Genomic DNA, 25622 nt, shown 5'->3' on the forward strand with positions numbered 1-25622 from the left:
GGAGATGAAAGAGGCAAAAGTTATTACACCAAATGATGCTGTTATAGAATGGCTTTATTTTGTAACATAAAGAACATTATAATATTAATTGAAATGATTTATATGAAGTGGGCATCTGTTTATATATGTTGCAGCTCAACATTAGAGGAGATCACTGGTGAGTGCTGAGTGTCTTTATCCAGGTGGAAGACAGAAAGCACAGTGGAGCCAGACCAGTTCAAGGAGAGCCTTGCCATTTACCACATGTGAGCTCCTTCACTGTGGCCACATTTACCTGGCTGAGCCTCAGAAACCTCGTCTGTGACATGAGAATGATTGTTTTTCTTTCTTTTTCTTTTTAGGGATGCATCTGTGATATACGGAAGTTCCCAGGCTAGGGGTCGAATCAGAGCTGCAGCTGCTGGCCTATATGCCACAGCCATGGCAACGTGGGATCCAAGCTGTGTCTGCAACCTACATCACAGCTCAAGGCAATGCTGGATCTTTAACCCACTGAGTGAGGCCAGGGAGTGAACTTACATCCTCATGGATGCTAGTTGGGTTCATTACCACTAAGCCACAACAGGAACTCCCTATAATGTATGTTTTTGCAGAGATGATTTATGATGACATCTACAAAATGCCCAGCATATGCCTGGCTCCATAATAGGTAGTCACCATGATGACTACTAGTATTGGGTCTGCAGTCATTAAAAAATTAGTGATTTTTAACACTAAGTTATCGCACTAGGAAGTAAAGAAGTAGTTTAAGAAATAACTGTAAAATTAATTTGTTGATAAAACTCAAATTGAGATATCCTAATATTACTAAGCAAGAGAGGCAGATGCAGTATTGTAAGGCAAATAAGTCATGTGTGAAAACTACCTTCAAAGAGGGAGAAAGGAGTGTCCGGTGTTCTGCATCCATGTTCTCCATAATCTAGACACCACTCAGCAAACTGAAAATGAAAGCAAGCTAAATTACTAAAGTGATTTCTTCTAGAGACCCCTAAAAGTGGGTAGAAATTATCCTAAGATTTAGTCTAAAAAGTCAAAAACTATCTTCAAGGCAGGGAAAGGGGTTAATGGGTTAATATAGAGAAATGGATGGTCTAAAAGAGAGTACAAAGCATAGTCCTCCAAGGTTATCAAAGAAGAAAGGAAGGAAAAAAAAATACCTACATCTCCCTGCCCCCAACCCCCCATAAATGCTCCTGAGTAGAATTATGTCTTTAAAAGCTAATTCAATTGAATAGCTTTTGTAGGTTTTTCTTAAACTGTGTTTGTTCTATGGATTAATAGCTTTAAAAAAATAAATAAATAAAAAAATAAAAACATCAGATTAACTAGAGACCCTCCTACAACCTCCTGGGCAAAGGTGCACTCTGTTTGGCAGGTTGACTCCTACCTTACAAGCCCTATATAGGTACTTCATGTCCTGCGTGAGGTTGAACAGGGTCAGGAAGGCATAGGCGTTCCCCGCAGTGCCGTGGCACAGCCCGTACCCCTTCTTCAGCAACCCGTACTTCCAGATCACATCGGCACACTGGTAGGCATCATTGAGATACCGTTCTTCTCTGAACACCTGCAGAGTCCAGGGACATACTTTTACTATAAGGGATATAAAAGAAATTTCTATTGGTCTTCCTTCCTGATAGGAGAAGGGGAGACAGGGTAAGGGAGGAGAGAGGGAAGTGGCTTAGCAAGAAAGGGTAAGGAATACAGCAATAGAGAGATGTGTTACATTGGTGGGGACAAATTATAATAATTAACTAGCTTTTTCTTGTTTGTTTTTAAATATGTTAAGTGGGCATGACCTTGTCTGCATGGTCTAAATTTTATGCGTATGCGTGTTTGTGTATGTGGGTGTTATTGGTGAAGTTGCCTTATTTTACTTGCAATTTGTTGTTACCATTAATGACTTTCCAAAGAATAAACAGCTGTCTTCTCTGTAACAATGATGCCCTTCTCTATTAGAAAGTTTCTTTACAAACTGGAGAAGAAACTATTTATAAAATTGATTATAAAAACTGATTTGATTATAAAATACTATACTTTGTCAGAAAAATAGAGATACATCTTTACAATCTATTGTGTGGCCTCTTATATCCCAAGCAAAGATTTGAGAAATATCCTCTCCAAGTAGACATTTTACATATCTCATTACAGTAGAAAAGTAGAATAAGACAGCTTTAAAAGATTCTGCATTATTTTCAACTTTCTGAAGGCAAAATTTGATGTACTAAAAGTTTATTTAGACTATGAGGTGCCAAAGCCTACTTAGAGTCTGTAGATTTGTAATTTGTAGATTTGGCACCAATAAATATAGATATCTTGGTTTACTTACTTTTTTTTCTCAAGCGAAAAACCTTTCTTCTTTGATTATGGCTCTGTCAGAGTATGCTTTTTAGAAGTAATATTTTCATTTTAAAAATTATGGTAAAATAGACATAATATAAAAGTTACCATTTTAATAATTTAAGGTGTACAATTCTGTGGCACTAATTACATTCCTAATTGTTGTATAACCATCACCATTGTCTATATCCAAACTTTTTTAACATCCCGAACAAGGAAACTCCATACCCACTAAGCCATTAATTCTCACCCTCCCAGCCCCTGGTAACTTTTGTTCTATTCCATCAATTTGCCTATTCTAGATACCTCATATTAACCCCATCACATCCTGTGGAATAATGCAGTATTTGTCTTTTTGTATCTGGCTTATTTCACTTGGCACAATGTTTTCAAGGTTCATGAATGTTGTATATCAATCATAAGCTAATACTTTTTTATGGCTGAATAATATTCCATTGTAGGTATACACCCTATTTTGTCTATTCATTTATCTGTTGGTGGACACTTGGATTGTTTCCACCTTTGGCTACTGTGAATAATGCTTCTATGGAACATTGGTATTTACTTCTTTTGGATATAGGAGTAGAATTGCTGGATCATATGTTAATTCTGTCTTTAATTTTTTGAGGAACCACCAAACTACTTTCTACAGCAGCTGTACTGTTTTACATTCCCACCAGCAATGCGTGAGGAGAATTCTTTTTATTTTTTGTCTTTTTTGTCTTTATAGAGCCGCACTCCCGGCATATGGAGGTTCCCAGGCTAGGAGTCTAATTGGAGCTGTAGCCACCGGCCTACACCACAGCCACAGCATTGTCAGATCCGAGCCGTGTCTGCAACCTACATCACAGCTTATGGCAATGCTGGATCCTCAACCCACTGAGTGAGGCCAGGGATTGAACCCGCAACCTCATGGTTCCTAGTCAGATTCGTTTCCGCTGTGCCACGAAGGGAACTCCCTTTTTATTTTTTTAATTAATTATTTTTTTTAAGGGCCATACCAGTAGCATATGGAAGTTCCCAGGCTAGGGGTTGAATTGGAGCTATAGCTTCTGGCCTACACCACAGACACAGCAATGTGGGATCTGAGCCCTGTCTGTGACCTATACCACAGTTCACGGCAACACCAGATCCCTGGCCCACTAAGTGAGGCCAGGGCTTGAACCCACATCCTCACGGATGCTAGTCAGATTTGTTTCCACTGTGCTACAATGCGAACTCCTGGAACTTCAATTTTTAATTGAGCTCCTGGGATACTTATCTTGACTCTGCCACTCATGTTATCATCTTGGCTATTCTACCTGTCAGTGAAGCAGTCTCCTGTTCTATGACATAATGTGTGCTATGGTACAGATGGATACTGTGAAAATGAATTATAATCTATATAGCAAGGTGATTTTAGGCCCAACAAGTGATTTTTCTATATATCCTTCAAGAATTATACAAAAAATTAATTTTATTGATTTTTTTTTTCTTTTTGGCTATACCATTAATGACTTTCCAAAGAATAAATGGCTGTCATATGGAAGATTCTGGGCCAGGGATTGAATTTGAGCTGCAGCTGTGACCTATGCCACAGCTATGGCAACACCGGATCCTTAACCTACTGTGCCACAGCAGGAACTCAATAAAACTAATTTTAACTTACAGAATTTTGTATTATGTTTCTCCATGTATTTCTAAAGTGAGAAAATTCACAGTACCTTATAGGCCTGAATGAGCATGTAGATTACCCCAGGGGAACCGTGGCACCAATGGACTAGCAGATCTCGAGTGTCGTCCACACAAGGAGGGTAATTGCCTGAAGGGAATTTCAGCTGGCAGACATAATCTACACTAGGCTTGACCAAACTCTGTAACTTCGCATGGCTCACTTGAAGGCTGGGCTAAAAACAAGAAAGGGAATTACCAGTTCTGCTGAAACAAACAGACCTTCCTAAGCCTCCGAGAGGAGTTTTAAATGAGAAAGAAAACAAGACCAAAAGGAACTGCTGCAATAAACTCTATTTGCCCTTGGTCTATTTGACTTTGGCTGATGTCCCCCAATAGTATTAGATCTGAAGCACTGCTGAGTATGGCACATTCAGTTATTTTTCAGGTAAGCTACACAAAATCCATTGAAAAGGCTCCTTAGTTTTACTCTCTGCATGAGCTTTAGACAGCATTTCCTCCTTTGTTTTCTATTGATTTTGTTCTTACTCATGGAATTTGTTGTGCACTATAATGTGAAATAATATTAATTCAAGGCATCTGCTGAAAGAGAAGAGAGCAGAAGGCACTTCATATAGAAGGATAGGTCAAAATATTTTAGTCTGCACAAGTGGCATGAGGTGGGAGAGTGTGTTCACCTACAAATCAAACATCATATCAAAATGCAGTGCCTTTTACAGTTACACATTTTTATATGCACCTTGGCAAGTATTACCCTTGCTTATCTAGACCAGGTAGTTACCAGGACAGTGATGCCGTGGTTGAAACAGGATCATAAAACAGCGTGGGAACACTGGTCTTCCCACCCTAGTTAGTATAGTTAGGAAGCACACTCTAGACTCACCATCATCATCTCTTACCTGCATCAGGTAGTAATAAATTCCTGCCAGGCCATGAGCAGCCCCCACATAATATTCTTGGTACCATTCATACATCAGTGGAGTTTTTTCTGTGAAGTTTCTTTTTCTAGCTAGGTTTTCTCCAGAGGTTAAGACTGTTTCACAAATCTACAAGGAGAAAGCCAACCAAAATAGAATTAGCGTGGAGGTGAGGAACTTTTTGCTAAGGGGTACAGGGGAACATGGCAAATTAGACACCTCATATGGCCACGGATGGGCACAGTTTAATTCAGTACTCAGAGAAGCACAGGTGACTATTCTGCCTAAAAGAGGGAGAGTCTGGAAGATTCTGAACTCTTTTTACTATAGCTAGACCATAGAATTCACCTGTCAAAAGAAAGCAAAACCCCTTCAGGCACAAAAGGCATATCTGCAGCTAGGAGGTGATATCTGACCCTTATCTTCCTCTGAATGGCCTCTAAACTCTCAAACAGCTAGATTGGAGCAGCTAGACTTCTTACTCTGAGTCACTCTCTATACTCTTTCCAATAGCATTCCATGTGAAGCTGTTGGTTCTCTGATCATGCCTAACCTTCAGAGGTTAAGATACAACTTACCCTCCAGCTCCCTGGGATGTGCTAACTAGGGAAACAAAACCAAAGAGTCTAGGCAGATAGTAAGCAGGATCCTAAAAAGACTCCCCAAAGCATAAACACATGCTACCTGCTGAATATGGCTTCGAGGAATCTTTTCTACTCCAAAGTTCTTATTCACAAAGAGAAGAGCATAGATGTAGCCCATTCGTCCATACAGCATTTCATTTGGAGCATGCGGGTCAATCTTATTTAGGTGAATTAGCCTGGGAATGAAAATAACATGCCTAAGACATTGTGAAAGGGATTGGGTAGAGGTATGTACTTAAAAATGGTATGTTTAAAACACACACATAAATACATATCTACACACACACACACATATAATTATATACATACAAATATATGTAATTATATTATTTTAAATGTATAATAAAATACATAAAACAAATATTTTAATATATTTACATATCATAACATATTATTATACACTAAATATTAAGTGGGCTGGGCCAGATCACAAAGGGTAATCAGCATTCAGATTAACCCTCAACTAAATTTGTTCTTTTCAGTTCACAATGGAACTGACAAACAAGAAATTCAAAGAATGAAGGAATACATGAGTATGGCTGGGACCACCTGTAGCCTCTCTAGTCCCTCATGGTGACATGCCCTAAGACCAGCAGTTGGGGTCAGAGAAACTAAGAACTGCTGGCTATTATAACATTCAGTCCAAGGAAAGGACTAAGTTAACAATGAAAGGGCTGTCTATTTCCATAAAATGAAATGCCTGCTGCACCCCAGTTATATCCTTGTTTGGTTTATTTCTTAAAATGTGTCACATGGCCTAGTTGATGTGTTTGTATAGCAGCCCAATCTGTCATAGCTGATAACATACAAATGGCACAAGGGATTAGTCATTCTCCCTGTCTCCCAACTTCTGGTTCTTTTGAGAAATAACCATGGTTGCCAATTTCTTGTACAGTCCTAGAATTATTTTATGCACATAAAAGCATAAACATAGTCATTTATAAACATATCTCCTCAAATATTCTGTGGCTTTTCAATATAAAATACATCTTGACAACTATTCCCTATCAGCACACACAGAATAATCTCATTCTTTATGATAGTTGCATAGTATTCCATTGAATGAATGTATTATACTGTATTAGTTTCCTATTGATAGACTCAGTTCAGCTTATAAGAAAAAGTTATTTTTGGTTATGGTTCCAGGTGCTATGGAGTAAGCACACTCCATCCTGCCTCTCCCAGTATATGTAAGTCCCAAAACTGGGGAGAATATATGAAGCAGCTATTTGAGACCCCTGAAAAGTAAACAGTAGCAGGCAGAATGGGGATGACCAGAATTTGAAGTACTGCCAAATCAGTGGTGAACTTACCACGTTTTCCCCTCTGGTATTTCCCTGGCCTGAACTCAGGGCAGCCTGAAACCTGGAAGTGGGCATCACAGGGCTGACAGAGAGAGCACCAGAAGAAGCCCTTTAGGTCTATCTCAAGGAAGAACAGGAAAGGGAACCCTTATTAGAAAGAGTGGGTAAAATACTTCATTTTTCCTTATTTTCATTTTTCTTTTCTTTGTTCCTTCACTCCCCAGGCCACAAGCAATCTCAGGGTGGCAGCAGAAGTGAAGGCAACAGAAGCCCACAGGAATCAAAACTCTGAGGGCGGGGATTTGTCCTCGCAGAAAAGAGGGGCTGTAGTCCTAGGAGTAGGAGGAAGATGTTGCTTCACCTCTCTGTCTAGCTTCCCCGTCACTTGACCCCCAGTGTGCAGACACATTTGTGGGAAGTATGTGGCTGAGTAGGGTAACCAGAGCCTCAGATTTCATTGCAGAGAACCAAAATGGGAAGCCCCAGGGAACCAGGATGTAGGTAGAGTTCACAGAGGAGTGAGAGCTCACGGAAGCAAGTCTACTTGTAGTCTGAACTCTGAGAATGAACCCGTTTTTCTTTCTGGTTTTTTGGTGGAGGCCAGCAAATATGAGAGGTCGGGAAAATGTCCTTGCTATTTTAGGTTTTTTATTGCATGAAATTTTGAAAGCACATCTCAAGTATCCCTAAATTATCCTATATATCTGATGTGAGACCATCTAAAGTATTAAAACAATTCTGGGTAAAATTTGACAAAATGATATTAGCATACTAAAAAAGTATGAGAGGGAAGAGAGTTAGGGAATTTCTGAAATAGAGTAATAATGAGAGGACGTCAGCTCTATCAAAAAATGACCTTGTCATTGGGTAGTTTATTAGATTAAACATGTGATATAATCTCTATACTTTAAATTTCTCATCCATAAAAGGAATCATTCCTTCCAATTAAAAAAATTTATTTTTAAAGCAGTTAAGTATAAACAATATCTGTATAACTATCTAATTTTAGTCTATCTGCTAAAAATACATAAAAAAAAACCCATACCCCTGGAGTGACTGGTTATATTTGAAGTATTCTAATAAGAAATCAACATTCAGAGATACCTGGCACTTCAAATACCTTTATCAAAATTTATACCAGAGGATGTGATAGTACATATAGTGAGGGATGGTTAGAAAATGGCTTTTATTGGTAGAATGAGTGGTGAAGGAGGGTGGGAGGTTTGCGAGATGGTACCAGCTCCACCAGTCTGATGAGTGAGATCCAAGAAGGGCCTAATGGAGATGTGGCTTTCTTTGAGCAACAAGAACTGGTCAGGGGACTAATTGTGTGTGTGTGTATGTGTGTGTGTGTCTTCTTCCTAACAAATGTTTGTACATTTGCTAGAGTTTGGTAAATAACTGCTTGTGCCTTTATTTACTCAGTGGTAAGGTTATAGTTGAGATGGTATACAGCCCCTACAGCTAATCTCTGGAGGCCACCAATATCTACAAACAGGTAAACAAAAACTGAATAATTGCTACCACCAGGCGTTGATCAACAGGCAGGGAATCCTAGCTCTGAAGGGAAGGTACTTGTGAAAGAGAAAACAGTCCTCTTCTCACAACCCCCTTCTGCCACTTCCACAAGCCCCTGTGATGAGAGGGGAGCACTTACAGTTCAAAATGAAGACATGTTTTAACAACCAGAATGAGATGATTTTAGTGAGTAAAAAGGGCTGACAGTTATGAAACAGTGACTGAGAAAAAGTTATGAAAGCATTCTTAAGGGAACCTACTCCCCAGCAGCAAAGAGGGGTTTGAAAAAGCTTACCTGGCTGCAATTACTGATAAGAAACTTTTTCCACATTATACCTCAACAAATGAAGGCATCTCAATCAAACTGATTAAATAAGCAAATGCTGCCTCGTGCAGTTTTTCCTACTACTGACAGTGGAGCAGGGGTTATGTTAGGAATAGGGACATAGTGGTCAGAGGCTGCTCTCAATTTTCTTGTGATACCTCACTTGACTTTTCCCTCCCAATGCCAAAGGGATTATCTGGGAGACCACCATCCACTTTTTTCTACTTCAGTATCACACACACACACACACACACACACACCCCTGATATTTTTAAAGAACTTAAAAAATGTTTATTAAGAAAAGTTCTATCCTTCTTTCATGTGAGAACTATTCGCTGCTCAGGAATGTTGAGACTTTAAGAAAATAAAATTTGTTTACTAGTTACAAACTCAAGGTTGTAGTAAACAGAATGAACATCTCAAGAGTTTTGATAAGAATTTATCATCAAGTTTTAATATAAATATCAAATTATATAGAATTTAGATATAGAAAACACTTTTGATTTACTTTTATAAAGGGTATTGAAAGAACTGTCCAAAAGGGGAAATGACTATCAATTTTTTAAACAAACATTTCCCTTTGGAAGTTACAAAAAACAATTATTAACTCCAGTGACGTTCACCTTGAACAAAATGTGTTTGAATCACTGAATAAGAAAACACTATTCCTTTATTTGCCATCATTATGGCCTGCATTACCACTAGGTGGCGATATATAATTAACATCCCAATTACTTTGCAGCCCAACACGGCATCTGGGCAGTTCAAAGTAGATAGCAAGTACCTTTCAAGTATTTGAAAATAAAGAACTGTTCAGTGCATCTCAGTAAAATAATACTTAATAAGGAAGTATTCCTTTTTTTTTCTGGATTTGCATTCAATTCATTAAAACTCACAAGTTGGATCTGATGATTACTAAAGACGACTTTTAACTCCATGTTTTACATGCTATACTCTTAAGATAAAATGAAGAAATCACAACATTATCAATCATAACAGTTATTTTATGTGTTTTCAGAAACTCTCAATCCCAGAAGCACATCACTGCAGCTCCATTTGTTTTGCTATGTTGATATTAATAGCAACCGATCTTTAGACGAGACAAGTCACTGAAATGTCACTGAAGGAAGAACAAAGACATATGAAGACAGGATAATTCTGTTCCACTCCTAGCACTATTTCCCCAGGGTGTTACTAGGGAGAGTTTTTGTCTTTTATCTTCAAAAGGTTTTTAACTTTCAAATAAAGAAGTCCTTTTCTTCCTCTCACACTACAAAAAGGAGACAGGATACATTTTCTGACCAGAAAGACAAAGTTCTTCATCATTTTAAGCACTGGCTCCAAAGCATGATATGTGTGAGGTTAGTCACTTAATTGAGCACAAAACAGGCAACGTTCTTTATTCATGCAGTGGTACCAACTATCTCTGTTTAGAAGGAAGGGAGAAAACAGACATAATATAAATCAAGCAGTAGGAAGAACTAGTGCTATTTATTATCTCCCCCACCTCCTGCCTCAGCCAACTGTAGAACAATCTGAACATGCACACGTAACCCCGCCCCCCCCAGCACACATGTAGACACACACTCCTTTTGGGGAGTCATGGACCCCTCCAAGAAAAGTGTAAATGTTCTCTCCCTGTTGAATACAATTTGGGGATTTTCTATATAACTCTGGACGCCCTAAGATTCTCAAAATTCCAAAGTTAAAAAAAAAACTACCTAAAGATTAGATTTTCAATGATCCCAAAAGCCCTTTTGGTCTCTAAAACTGAAAATTATGATTCTGAAAGACCATTACATTAAGAAAATGCCAGAACAGTAAACTGAAATATGTTGGCAGTGGAGCACAACAGAGATGCCACACAGAGAAAATGAGTGTCTGATATCTCAAAAGGGCTGTGTGATAGGAGGAAGATTAGGTAAAAAGTAAAACAAATAAGTAGGTTTGTTAAATAACTGATAATATCAAATAATCTTAGATTTCCCAAAGTTGAAATGAAAAGACTTAAGAGATTTTTCCTTTAAAAGGGAGGAGATGTGAAAATAATTTACAAGTAATAATTTTCTTCTTTCTGGTCTGATATACACTTCAGAAATCTAAAAAATAAAATCTGTGGCCACAAATAGGCTACTTTCCTAGCGTATACCCCCATTCTATATTTTTTTTTTTTTGTCTTTTGTCTTTTTGTTGTTGTTGTTGTTGCTATTTCTTGGGCCGCTCCTGCGGCATATGGAGGTTCCCAGGCTAGGGGTCCAATCAGAGCTGTAGCCACCGGCCTACGCCAGAGCCACAGCAACTCGGGATCCGAGCCGCGTCTGCAACCCACACCACAGCTCACGGCAACGCCGGACCGTTAACCCACTGAGCAAGGGCAGGGACCGAACCCGCAACCTCATGGTTCCTAGTCGGATTCGTTAACCACTGCGCCACGACGGGAACTCCCCCACATTCTATATTTTAAACCTTAACAAGTTTATTTATAAATAAGATATTGTTGAAATAAACAAAAAGATAGAAATAACAAAACAGGTATCAAAAAAAGAAATTTTAGTTTACTCTCTTAACAGTGTTTTATAATAAGCCAATATTAATACATGATGCTATTCTCCAAAGAGTGTTTCTTAGAATAAGATGTCATGAGGAAAAAGGGTTGCCTATGTGACAAGTGTGGCAAATTCTGCTCCCTAGGGTCACTTGAGTTTCCCCCATGTATAAAAGCTACTAAAGCCTGAGCAGCCAGTAAAGGTGCATATTTAACTTTGTGTCATTAGTGCTTCCCCACTGTGTCTTAATACACAAATCTTGTTTTCATTTAATAGCTATTAACATTCGTCACATATCAAACTGTTATTATTTGACTGTACATATTTTACAAGTGGCAGGCATTATATATAGAATACTGGGAGCACTACAATTTATTTTTATGAAATTTAAAAGAGTGATTCATAGAGTTCCCGTCGTGGTTCAGTGGTTAACGAACCCGACTAGTAACCATGAGGTTGTGGGTTCAATTCCTGGCCTTGCTCAGTGGGTTAAGGATCCGGCGTTGCCATGAGCTGTGGTGAAGGTCACAGACGTGGCTCAGCAACCACGTTGCTGTGGCTGTGGCTGTGGGGTAGGCTGGCAGCTACCGCTCCAATTCGATCCCTAGCCTGGGAGCCTCCATATATTGCAGGTGCGGCCCTAAAAAAAGACAAAAGACAAAAGAAAAAAAAAAAGAATGATTCATTACCTGAGATTTTCTTATGAACCTCTAAAATGGGGGGAATCCTCAACAAAATCAGAAGTGATAATACTATTCTAACAGTAATTTATAAGGATGAACAGTGGGAATCAAAAACCATAGTCAACTCAGAGATTATCACTAATTAAAATGTTGCAACCTACTGAAAAAATTGGCAATGGGAGTTACCTGGTGGCTCAGGTTAAGGATTCAGCATTGTCACTGCTGTGGTACACGTTGATCCCTGGCCTAGGAACTTCCACATGCCATGGGGTGGCCAGAAAAAAAGAAAGAAAAAAAAAAACCCCAAAACTGGGCTAAACTTTCACAGACACCTCACCAAAGAAGATACACAAATGGCATAAGTACGTGAAAATATTCCATACAATATATGTCATCAGAGAAATGCAAATTAAGACAACAATGAAATGTCAGTACATACTTTTTAAAATGGCCAAAATCTGGAACCCTGACAACACCAAATGCTGACAAAGATGTGGAGCAACAGGCACTTTGATGCATTGCTGGTGAGAATGCAAAATGGTACAACCACTTTGGAAGACAATTTCTAAGTTTCTTCCAAAACTAAACATACTCTTACCATATAATCCAGCAATCATGCTCCTTGGTATTTACCCCAAAGAGATGGAAACGTATGTTTACACAAAAACCTGCACACAGATGTTTTTAACAGTTTTGTTTATAATTGCTGAACACTTGAAAGAAACCAAGGTGTACTTCAGTGGGTGAATGAATACATAAACTCTGGTACATTCAGACAATGGGATACTATTCAGAACTAGAAAAAAAAAAGAGCTATGAAGCCATGAAGAGATAATGGAGAAATCTAAATGCATATTATGAAGTAAAAGAAGCCACCTGAAGAGAATCCACACTCTGTGATACCAGCTCTATGACATTCTGGAAAAGGCAAAACCATGGAGATAGTAAAAAGATCAATAGTTGCCAGGGGTTAGAAGGAGGGAAGAGGGATTAATAGGCAGAGCACGGAAGTTTTTTAGGGCAGTGAAACTACTCTGTATGATACTATGATGGATACATGTCATTATACATTTATCCAAATCCATAAAATGTGCAACACCAAGAGTGAACCCTAATGTAGACTATAGAATTGAGATGATTATGATGAGTCAGTGTAGGTTCACTGATTGCAACAAGTGTCCTCTGGGGGAGGATGTTATAATGGGGGAGGCTATGCGTGTGCAGGGCAGGGGAAATCTATGTCTCTTCCTCTCAATTTTGCTGGGATCTGAAAAATGCTCTAAAAAGCCAAGTCTACTAAACAGTGGAAACAGCAACACCACCACCACCAAAAACCTTGGCTGGAACTGCAACTTTCCGCAGGTTAGCATACTCAGAGGGAGCCTAACAGCACTGAATGCAGAGTTGCATGCCAGCCAGATTTCTTAGTAGAATTCTGAAGGAATATTCAATAAACTCTACTAAAGCAATAACTGTTGTTCATTAGTACAACAGTTTCATAATTCTTCATGATTCTCAAGCTTCTAGGGGGTTGCCCTGATTGATACTGAAAATGAAAATCTGGGTTTGCATGTTATTTGTCCATAAGAAAAGCAGTTTTGAATCTGTTTGTGTTCCCTTAGGAGGCTTCTCCCAGCCCACTGTAGGATGGGCACCACATTTCTTTGAATTATTTACCTTGGATAGCACTCTGGATTAGTAATCACATGATTAGGCTTTTGATCTCATTTATGTTACTGAACTGATGTCTGATCTAGAAAGAGTCAATGTCATTATATCTTGGAGTAAAATAGGAAATATAATGGTTGCTCCTTAATTGCAACACAGGAGTAATGTGAAAATTGATCAAATGACAGCAGAAAGATTTATTGCCGAGAGGAAAGTAAATTCACTAAAATCTTCTTTTGCTAACACACACAGAATTTAGGCATAATGTCTAGATAATAATTCTCAAAGAGAAACATGGTTACCGGGTGATACAGTCTTCTGCCTGCTTCTCATTGTTCATCTTGTCATGCACCACAGCAGCCACTGCCAGGGGGCCCGCATCACCACACAGGAAGGTGATGGAACGCTTGGTCAAACAGTTCAGACTTTGCTTTGCATAGCCATGTGCCATCTGCAGGTAGGCAGGGTCCCCAAACACATCATAGAGGTGTAAGTAAAGCACAGCGATACCTGAAAAGCAAAAAAGAAAACCACGTACAGATGAGGAAAGGGTTGTTGACGGTATTATTTGCTGTGCTGCCTATTCAGCAGCATGGATTTTTTTTTTTTTTTTTTTTTTTTTTTTGTCTTTTTTCTATTTCTTTGGGCCGCTCCCGCGGCATATGGAGGTTCCCAGGCTAGGGGTCTCGAATCGGAGCTGTAGCCGCCAGCCTACGCCAGAGCCACAGCAACACGGGATCCGAGCTGCGTCTGCAACCTACACCACAGCTTACGGCAGCGCTGGATCGTCAACCCACTGAGCAAGGGCAGGGACCGAACCCCCAACCTCATGGTTCCTAATCGGATTCGTTAACCACTGCGCCATGACGGGAACTCCAGGCATGGATTTTTGATTAGCTGTAACAAATATGTGAATTATCTGGAAGTTGAGATGACCTTAATTCTAGACTCAGCTTTATTACCAAGCAGCTCTAAGGACAGTAGGCAAATACTTGCTCTCAGTTCCCTCATCATTACAACTCTTAATTAATACAGGGGCTCTAAGAACTCTAAACCCAAGTTCATTATTAATCCTTGTCACACTCTGGTTATTGTGTTGATGTATTCCTTTTGATAGTTAAAATGATAGGTCATTAACCTATGGTTCTAAATAAATCATCACCTATTTAACAAACAATAATTTACTTAATAATAAACAAGAAACATTTGTTCTGAGGAGCTAAATAAATTCAAAGACTAGAGAATGAAAAACTCATTTTTTAAAAATACAGATGATAATTTTTTTTGCAAAAGAAGGTAGGTAACCAAATCCCCTATCCCAGTGTAATTTTAGGCAGGGATTATAAGAAAACTACTAAGTTATTTGGGATCTGAGAAAATAAATTCAATTCCTCCTTTATTTTTTTTTCACTGTCAAGGACCCAGCCACTTTAGGAACTATACTAGAAAAGCTGCCAGTAACTCTCGCTTTGGGCTTTACTTGATTTGCTTCTTACCCTACTCTTGAAGCCTGCTATTTGTAATTGAGGCCTTGTCTGCTCGTCCTCATTCCAAACGCCTGTCACAGTAGATAGAGCCTTTCCTCTGAAGCTGACTGGTCTCAGGGCAGACTCAAAGACGTGGGGTAGGGAGCCTGTCTGCCTGCAGCATTTCCAGAAACTCATTTCTCCCCTTAAAGTACATTTTCCATCTCATTTACCATTTTTAGAATATACAGAGCGCCTCTGTTTAAATCTAAATTAATAGAGCCAATCTCTTCATGGATTTCAATGCAGTAAAAATGCAGTTTGCAAAATTACTTTTCACTGTACTGAGGACAATTTTAAATTTAGATGGTTTTCTCATTTTGCATGAGTAATCTCCAAAGCTTTGTGCTACAGACAATTCAATTTCACATGTATATTAAAGCCAAATTTTCATTTCCTGCCAAAGTTAATAACCTTGTCTGCTCTTTCAGAGTGGCTTGATATTAGTAATTCCACAAACTGCTGATCAGATGTTCCAAAGCTTAAGGTTTGTAGACATAAGCGTATGAAACCATGTATGTGGGTAAGAAAATTTTTTTTTCCCTTTTCACAAATGATCAATGTCAAGAGCTTCTTCTAGAATTAGGTCCTTAAAAGGCTTCATCTCCATCTATACCAGGCATCTGCAGGCAATCTGTTTAAACTGTTACCCTTTCATTTTGCCCTCCTTGTTCCCATTGCTGCCTGAACTTCCCTAATTAAGTTATGTAGGCATTGAGGCCAGATAATGACATGACTGAGATCTGAGAAAATAAAAAGTGATTAAATACAAGCCCAATGATTGTTTTCCTTTTCAGACCTCTGTCTCTTGTTATCAACAATTCCTCTTGGCCTAAATATTTAACAAACAAAACTCATTAAAGTGTGCAGCAATTTTAAGGTTTGATGGATTTCTCATGAAAAACAGGTCTCACACTATTTCATCTATAAGAAATTTTTTTTCTTGTTTTTTAGAACTGTACACGAGAGCATATGGAAGTTCCCAGGCAAGGGGGTTGAATTGGAGCTACAGCTGCCGCCTACACCACAGCCACAGCAATGCAAGATCTGGGCAGCATCTTTGATCTACACCACAGCTCATGGCAATGCCAGATCCTTAACCCACAGATTGAGGCCAGGGATCGAACTTGCAGCCTCATGGATCCTAGTCAGGTTCATTACCGATGAGCCACGAGGGGAACTCCCTATTTTTTTCTTTTTGATCAGCAGAATTAGCTTTCCACCACCTCAGGTTCTGTCCCTCTCTGTCTTTTCACTGGGGGGCCTCTGTGTCTGCATATTTTGACTAAGCAATCTTTTGCAGGTTGCAGTTTACAATGCCTGCCTCCCCCCTTGCTATAAGACACTCAAGGATGAGAAGGGTTTCAAGTGAGGAGTGCTGCTGTCAATTAGAAAACTTTTCCTGGACAAGCTTATTATAAATCAGTCTAGGTCAGGAAATTAAGACAAAATGCATAAGTCAAAGATACTTAATCCCTCATTAATATTTTATATCCAATGTGGCCTAATTTAATAATAGAAAAAAAATGGAGGAATTGCCTGTGACCAAATATCTTGAACTTGAATCTTATGCTCTTCTAATCTGTGACAATATTCATGCATATAACCTCTACATAAACACTGAAGGATGAGTGATAAATGGCAAATTTGGAAATCAAGATGCAACCTCAAGGGCTCTGCAGGGAAAACTCATTAGTCCTTATATCTGTTCATAGCCTTGACCTCAGCTATGTTTTTAAAAAACTCTTTCCAGGAGTTCCCATCATGGTGCAGTGCAAAAAAATCCAACTAGGAACCATGAGGATGCGGGTTTGATCCCTGGCCTTACTTAGTGGGTTAAGGATCTGGTGTTGCTGTGATCTGTGGTGCAGGTCGAAGACACAGCTCGGATCCTGCATTGCTGTGGCTGTGGCATAGGCTGGCAGCTATAGCTTCAATTGGACCCCTAGCCTGGGACTCTCCATATGCCGTGGACCTAAAAAAGCAAAAAACAAACAAACAAAAAACCCCAAAACAAACAAAAAACCCCAAAACCAAAAAAACCAAAACTATTTCCAAATATAATTTTTATCTAAATAAATTTTTTTCTTTATGGAAAAAGTCAAACAGTACTGCAACACTTAATATACATTTGCAGACTTCTGCCCCACTCTTCCTGCCTCCCAGAAGCAACCACTTTCAACAATTTTAGCTATTTCTTCTAGTATCTGTTTCCATATATAATAATATGCTATGTGCTTTTTCTTGATTTTTCTTTATCAGACATTTTTGATTCCCATTCCACTCAGGAAGATAAGCATTTAGCTCCTGTTGTAGGGTTTTCTAAATGGTCCCCCCCAATTTACCTCCCTCTTCTTTCAACAATAATGCTCTGGATTTTAGCTAGGCACATGGCTTACCAGCTCCTTTGCATCTGAATGTGGCCATGTGCATGAATAAGTTCTGACCAATGAGAACAGTAGGAATAATGGGGTTAACTTCACACAATGTACTTGAAGGACGGAACCTGCCATTTCTCTCCTACTGACTGGAATGCAATATGATGATGTAGCTGGAGCAGCCGTTCTGGACCTTGAAGTGGCAGCTCTGTGTTGAGGATGGTGAAACATCAAGAGTAAAGAAGCTCAGAACCCAAAGTACTGTGAAGCTGCCATACCAGTCCTTGACTGCCTACTTACACAAGAGAGAAATTCTGTTGTGTTAAAGCCACTATTATTTTAGGTGTATCCCCACATGCTAGTAAGCCTAAACCTAGAGAATACATCTCTCTTCAAAGCTGGGTAGGTAGGCAGGAGGTAGACCACACATAGGATCTTGTATATGAGTTTAGGATTTGGGGATTTATTTGAAAAGCACCATTTTAAGCATGGAAGAGCATAATTTGTATGTTTAAAAGTTCACTGTATTTGCACTGTAAAGTTTGGAAAAGAGTATATGGAACAGTGGATGCAGGAAGAGCAGTTAGGAGGATAGTTCAGCAGTATAAGCATGAGGCAGAGTGGCTGCAGTAGAGATGAAGTAAGAATGAATTGAAAAGTTATCTGTCAGAAGGTAAAAAATCAACAGAACCCAGTGGGGAATGACTGAGGGGAGATATCAAGATGCCTAACTACAACATCTAGAAGGGCAGTGGTGTCATCCTCTTGATATGGAAAACACCTCTAGGGGAGGGCCAGGTATGGGAGGGAAGATTACAGTTGTATCCATTCATAAACTCATCCCTAAATATGATTCTAGTCTCTAAAGGATATTTAACATAATGAGAAAGAATATTTCTCACTGGCTTCTAGGCTAACAACCATCAAAACTGGTCATGATGGAGTTCCTGTCATGGCTCAGTGGTTAACGAATCCGACTAACAACCATGAGGTTGTGGATTCGATCCCTGCCCTTGCTCAGTGGGTTAAGGATCCGGCGTTGCCGTGAGCTGTGGTGTAGGCTGCAGACGCGGGCTCGGATCCCGTGTTGCTATGGCTCTGGAGGAGGCTGGTGGCTGCAGCTCCAATTAGACCCCTATCCTGCGAACCTCCATATGCAGTGGGGGTGGCCCTAGAAAAGGCAAAAAGACAAAAAAAGAAAAAAAAAAAAAAAAACAACTGGTCATGAGGCTCTATACAGAATGGTACCTGGGGTTTAAAATTTTTGATGTTTTCTTTAATCACAGAATATATTACTTTAGAATATTCTTGGGCTTAAATTTCAGCAGCAGATAAAATTTCCTTCTATATTGTTTGCTAAAGTAAGAGGTAGAATAATCAATATTTGCTTCCTTCTTCTACCCTTTCAACTTTTCTTCTAGACCAGAAAAGGTTGAAATGAGATTTAAAATTTGATTGCATTTAATTATAAAAGTATGCTCCAAATTGTTTTAGATTTTAAAATTATTTTGTTAAAAAATGAAAGACTGCTCCAGCTTTTATGAATCTGGATGACTTCTGACATTTTCATTGATAAAAATTTAAGTTAAATATTCTACTGGTCTACTTCATGATAATTACTAACATAAACTATGAATATTAATGCTTTTTGGTCTTAATTTTATTGTTAGATTTGCTCATATATATATGACTCAAACATACTGACATGAAAAAAGATATACTGAGAAATAAGTGAAGCAAAATCTAATCCATTATTTTCCCATAAATCTTAAAATCATTAAAGGTGACTACAATATTTGGGATAATATCCTAGTTCTGTTAAGTAATGAGTACTTTTCTTCAGAAATAAGAGATTACTCCTACTTTGGAATGTGTCCTGCTTTATTTTCCTAAATGGTATAGGAAAGTTGTTATGGGGATACTACCTCTGTTTTACACGCAAATCCAGACAAATTTAAGGAACATTAGTTAAAAAAAAAAATCAATCAATAAAGTGCCATATGGGATCAAGCATGTGAAGTCAATAACTGTTTCAGAAATGGAATGTTAATTCCTTAGTTATTCACAGCCTTGGAAGCTGACTTGGTGGAGAAGGAAGAGACAGGTAGGCAGAGTACCCCCTCTGTCCCGGGGAGGGGGGAAACAAGTAGTAGGTATGGATGGGGTGGGACTGAAAGGGGAGCTTCATATGTGGAAGGCTGAAATGGAGCTATTACAGCAAGTACTCCTAGCATGTGGAATTCTGAGCAAATCCATGTGGATTAGAAGACTAGGGGAAGACCTGGTTAGTAAGGCTGGATGCCTTGGGAATTCAAATGATTAAAAACCAGACACTGAAATTTAGATTCTATGTTAATCTACTGTCAGTTAATGCAGAGGAGCAGTATTCAAAACCAGCATTTTTCAAAGGTAAATTTGGCTACAGCTGATAGTCCAGGTCCTTTAAGATGGAATTGAACATGCAGCACTTTATTAGGGACTCAAAGCATAAGAGTGCTGCAGGGCATCATATCAGCAACCGCATGCTTTGGCCTGGAGGCGCAACATACCACTTCTACCTGCAGCCCCTGGACCAGAACAGGTGGCCTCACCTAACTAAAATTAAGTTGAGAGGTCTAATCCTCCCAGGAGCCCAGAAGGAGGAGGACAACCGGATAAAAGCAAGCACTAGAAGTGTCTAATATGGGCCTCGTAGAGAGGCAGCAGAAAGAGAGAGCCAAACCTTGCACAGATCAGGTTTGAGATGTTCATTAAACATTCAAGTGGAGATATCAAAGGTAGCTGGATATATGAGTCTGGAGTTCAGGGAAGAGAGGGTGGACAAATGTCCTCCAAAAAATAAAAAAAAGAACTTACTTGTCATCTCCCATGATTTACGAGGCCAGTAGAAACCCAGATATCTATTATTTTGACTTCTAACTCCTGGTGCCTGTTTGCTCAGAATCAGTGTCCAATGTGACAGACTCTAATGATAGGTATCTATGGAAACTTTAGTTAAAAGTAAACAAATTTAAAATTCATTTTCTTAGTCACACTAGCCACATTGCAAGTGCCTGATAGCTACTACATGTGGCTAGTAGCTGCTATAATGAACAGCAAAGAAACATTTCTGTCACTGCAGAAAGGTCAAAGGACAGCACTGCTCTGAACACCAGAGACAGATTTCATTCTTTCTAAGAAGTTAGGATGTCTGGCATTGCCTCGCAGCTCATCCCAGGAATCTCTTGGTTTTGAAATGTTGACAACTAATTTACTTGAAAGACAAAAACATACGGTGAGGACCCAATAAAGCTTTTCTGTAACAGGAATCCGTCCTGGCTTTCAGTATAGAAGTGCTGAACCAGATTTTTCTACTCTGTTTCCTTCTGTAGCTACTACTGTGAGAAGGGAGGGTAAATTGTTCAGGGACATTTCTAAATCCACAATTTCCTTACTCAGCTACTTATCCCAGTAGTACTATAAATATAGCCAGCTGTTGAGAAGTAATTAATACTAAGCCTTTGAATTTCTGAGGGATCATTAGTCCTATTCATCTTGACCAATCAAGACCTTGATGCATCTCAAACGTCTGTGGAGATGCTAAAAATCTCCACAGATGTATGAAAGCTCTCGGAGCATTTCTCTGTAATTCTGCATTTTAGAAACCACTCCTTAACATTATTCATTTATTTTACAACCAGCCTACACTGATACAAAAATCTTTGCCAAGGTACTTCAGTTCTGAAAGTTATTTCCTTGTAGGTCAGGTGCTTTTGAAGACTCTTCTCATGTACTCTGGTGGGAAAAATCATGTTCAGAATATGGATACTGCTAGAGCCGCTAAAGGTGGTCCGCTAATGCCCAAGCATGGGTCTTAATCATTCTGAATGACATGGAGACGGGAACTTCCAAAAGGAGGGGGGGATGTGTTGTTCCAACCTAAGTTTCAAATAAACTATGCCCTAGTTGAAAATTTAAAAGCTCATCACTTATTTTTTTTTTCTTTTAGACTAATAGAAAATAAGAAATGAACATTTTCTCTGATTAATCCCATACAGTATATGATCACCTGCTTTCTAAGCAGGCTGCTACTTTCTAACAGGTTATTTTGTAACTTCTCAATTTTGTGTGTGTTTGAGTGTGTATGTTTCCATTTCTTCAATAAAATGACAGTGTCTTTAGAGCAGGAATCCCATTCCCAGTCACTGTAGTTACTGTTTGGAGTGCTTGCCACAGAGCCTGGATATAAACATGGTGCTGACTAGCACATCCACTCAGTCTTCAGATCAAGGCCAGCACAGCACAGTGCTGACTTTCCAAATACTCCGGTACTTTTTTTTTTTTTTTTTTTTTTTGTCTTTTTAAGGCTGAACACGAAGCATATGAACATTCCTAGGCTAGGGGTCGAATTGAAGCTGCCTGCAGCTGCCAGCCTATGCCACAGTCACAGCATGCCAGATCCCAGCTGTGTCTGCAACCTACACTGCAGCTCCACAGCAATGTTAGATCTCCAACCCATTGAGTAAGGCCAGGGATAGAACCCACATCCTCATGGATACTAGCTGGGTTTGCTACCGCTGAGCCATAATGGGAACTCCTCCAGTACTTTTAATACAGGTAATGTGGGCCAGGAAACTAGTTGTAACTTCACATCCTTAATTTAATAATATTGGACCAAAATAAAGAAGTGGAAAAGTAAATAACGAAGGCAAAGCATTCTGAAGATGTGTCTTTTCTCCTTTATCTATTTCCAGAGCCAAACAGGAAAAGAGCTTAAAATTTTAAAAAAAAGGAGGTATCATACTGTCCTCCCTTCTTCCCTCAGTGCCCTGCAGTGTACTGCTTTGCAACTGTCCAGTTAGGAAACACTCCTACTCTTTTATTTGGACTACCATGATGGGTGAGAAACCCTTCAGCATGGTAGTTGTTAAGAGCATGGGTTCAGGAATCACTGCCTGGGAATGAAACCTAGCTCTGCTACTTCCCGGTTGTGTGATATTATCCCACTTACTAAGCCTCTCTCTGAGTATCTTTATCTATAAAATGGAAATAACAGTAGCTACTCCTTAGTTACTGTAAATCGTACTAATCAACAGTCCTTAGCACATAATAACTATTTGGTAAATGCCCAACCCTATTAACAGGTGAATCTAAGTGATTAAGTCACTTTGTTGCATCTCTGATGCCTGATCTAAAGAGACAGAAAAGACTGAGGGAACCATACTCTTCCCAGATCCTGCCTCTCTTCTCATTGGCTTCTCTGACTGGGGAGGGTTAGCAAAGTATCCCCTACACATGTACTATCTGGCCCCTCTCTTAAGCTTTGAGTCTTCCCCTGCCTCAGTCTCTCTCTCAATCCTGTTCCTCATGTCATAATCTATTCCTTAGCTGTCCAGATGTTCTTTGAGTCTAGGAAGGCAAGAAGGAGGAAGCCCACTTTATGTCTGGTCTAAACAATATGCTCTCTATCCAGCTTTACCAAGGATAAAGTGAATATTAATGAGCCCTATGAGTCCTGCCTCAATTTTGAGTTCATCTCTCAATTACATCAGAGGTTGAAGGGAGAGATGTGATTAATTTTTCCATATCCTAAAAGACATGAAATGAGTTGGGTTCCCACCCTTTTCCCATTCCCCCTAGTTTTGTTTGAGTTTGCATAGGCGGTAGCTAGAGTAGTAACGGCAGGCTTCTCTCCATTCATTCATTCATTCGTTCATTCAACAATTTTTTTTTTTTATGCACCTACTATGGGCCTGGTACTGTGTTAACTATTGAAGTTAATGGAATAAAAAAATGACAAGACATGGCCCCAGTATCCTTGGTGTTGTCTATAAAAATCAAATGCTTAGTTATGTTTTCTTTACCACCTAACATTTCTTCTCATCTAACTACAAACACTCTCATCCTGCTCTGTGCTTCACCCAAGCACATCAGTGGCATCTAAACCCTACAGCTATTTCAAGCCTGTGACTCAGCAATTTAAGATTACCTACAGCATGATGACAACAGTACCATATAAAGTGCAAGCACAAAGAAAGCAGGCAACATTCTTAGTGCATTCACCTATCTATCGTTCACTGTGAAGGGCTCTAATAAACCCTGTGTGGATCCATACTGTTGATTCCTTCCATATGTCCTAACAGCTCTGGCTGGGAGGCATAGGTGCTTCTGATAAAGGTGAAGGACACTTGGACAAGGCTCAAAACAGACATTGAAATTCTGACTGATGAATAGCTACTTATAAGAAGATCAAATTGCAAAGAAAAGATGCCTAGCCAGAGTGATTCCTTTCAAAGAAGTCAGCAGAAACTACGACCCACATGCTAAAGCTGTAGCTCAGAGGCTATACATTTGGCAGATCAGAGGAACAGTGTCTTGAAACACTTTAATAACTTGCATTTAGAGTGTAAGTTAATATTACTCTAGGGATTATGCTGCATATCCTCTTATTTAAAATGTTATCTAATACTTGAAAAGAGGAAATATATGCCAATCTTAAACTCATTAACTTCGTGAGTTGGTTATAGAAGATTGGGTCATGTCTTTTAGAACTAAAGCCCTAGAGTCCTGTGTGTATTTCTTTTTTTTTAAGTGTGAGCTGATCACCATTTCCCTGAGGAATCATCATAGTTAAGAGTGGTAAAAAATTAAATTAAATGAAAGCTAGCACTTTACCTCATTCTCTCTTTAAGACACTTGCGAGATCAGCCATCCCTTGGGTTTATTTTCTACTTTGTTATCTGCAAGGGAAGCAGTCTTTCCTATCAAGTGTTTATTTCTAACACGAGAATACTTCATCTGCTCATTTAATGCTTTATAATAACAATTCCTCACCAGTGTTTCATGTTTTCCATTTTATAAAGCACTTTAAAAATCATCTCACCCCCTAGAACCTAGAATCTACTTGGACCAAAAGCCAGAGTAGTCCAATGGCAGGTGGTATTATGCTCTCTGGTGAGTCCTCACAGTTCCCTGGACATCACCCACAACCACTTAGTAGCTGGCTTTTAGATTTGATCTTTTTTTCCCCTTTTATTCTGCACGTGTGGCATATATAAGCTCCCAGACTAACAGATGAAGAGGAGCTACAGCTGAGGCTGCCACACAGCCACAGCGACACCAGACCTGAGCTGCATCCAGACCTATACCATAGCTTGAGGCAATGCTGTATCCTTAACCCACTGAGCAGGGCCAGGGATTGAACTTGCATCCTTAGAGAGACAACATTGGGTCCTTAACCCACTGAGCCACAATGGGAACTCTGGCTTTAGATCTGATTCTAAGGGGCTTCCACACCTATTTTTCTACACTGTCTGCTATGAGCACAGGCATTTAGAACAGTTCTTGGTGGAGCACCTATACTACCAATGGTTTTTCTAGCCTCCTCAGCTGGGAGCACATATTGCAAGAACTTCTATAAATCTACTGAGATAGGATGAAGGCTAAAACTGAACAACTGAATGCTTATTGCTGGCATATATCACTCATCAATGTCAGGATGCACTACACTTCAGTGTACTAAATCTTATAAAGAGGATTAGAGTGAAAAGAACTGAGGCTGTTCATTTCAAATATCGCTTATTAACGGTTGCAAGAGCTACTGATTACTTTCAGACTATGGGTAATATTTTACTCAAGAGAAGATCCTCAACAAGCCTTTTCAAATACATGTGATTATGAGGAAAAGCTTCCGTTTTGGCCCAGTTAATTCTCTATCCTGAAACCACACTGAATATATTAATTCAGGATTAGGAAGGGGAGAAACACCTTCTATGGAACAACAATGAAGACGTATTTTCTAGCTGCAAAAGCCCAGAAATCTTTCCAGGGTCTAGTCTATGTCCAATCCTAAATAACTTTTTTTTTTTCTGTAGACATTTTAAAAGTAATTTCTCTTGCCTGTTTAACAAGCCATGTTTCCCCTTATCTTTTCAAATTCTTATCAGGTTTTGGCAGGGCTTATTCTGATTTTTTTTTTTTTTCTAAAATACTTAAAAGTGACTAGTCATTAGCCACTTCTAAAAAGTTTGCACAGCCTAAGCATCATCATTTGGCATTGCTCAAATTATTCCATCTTACAGCTTGTGTAGAATCGTCTTCACTTATAAAATATATAGATTAAATCC

The 25622-nt window shown here is 39.1% G+C and overlaps 3 protein-coding genes across 9 annotated transcripts in view; 1 reads left to right on the forward strand and 2 right to left on the reverse strand.

Annotated features, from left to right (window-relative positions):
• Positions 1-25622, reverse strand: part of KANSL1L (KAT8 regulatory NSL complex subunit 1 like) — a 579301-nt gene that overhangs the window by 375544 nt on the left and 178135 nt on the right. The window lies entirely within an intron of this gene.
• CPS1 (carbamoyl-phosphate synthase 1) overlaps positions 1-25622 on the forward strand; it is a 308550-nt gene that overhangs the window by 83309 nt on the left and 199619 nt on the right. The window lies entirely within an intron of this gene.
• Positions 1-25622, reverse strand: part of LANCL1 (LanC like glutathione S-transferase 1) — a 37729-nt gene that overhangs the window by 3077 nt on the left and 9030 nt on the right. For all 4 annotated transcript variants that reach the window (XM_021076409.2, XM_021076410.2, XM_021076411.2 and 1 more), the window contains 6 exons: positions 13916-14123; positions 5610-5745; positions 4908-5054; positions 4041-4223; positions 1388-1564; positions 866-938 (listed from right to left, as the gene is read on the reverse strand). In XM_021076409.2, the coding sequence (XP_020932068.1) occupies positions 866-938; positions 1388-1564; positions 4041-4223; positions 4908-5054; positions 5610-5745; positions 13916-14123 (924 nt within the window). The remainder of the gene's footprint in view (positions 1-865; positions 939-1387; positions 1565-4040; positions 4224-4907; positions 5055-5609; positions 5746-13915; positions 14124-25622) is intronic.

The sequence above is a fragment of the Sus scrofa genome, chromosome 15, assembly GCF_054392235.1.
Source record: "Sus scrofa isolate SSC_HxYL_T2T_F1_AM1 chromosome 15, Sscrofa_HxYL_maternal_Yorkshire_Landrace_v2.0, whole genome shotgun sequence".
Lineage (NCBI taxonomy): Eukaryota > Metazoa > Chordata > Mammalia > Artiodactyla > Suidae > Sus > Sus scrofa.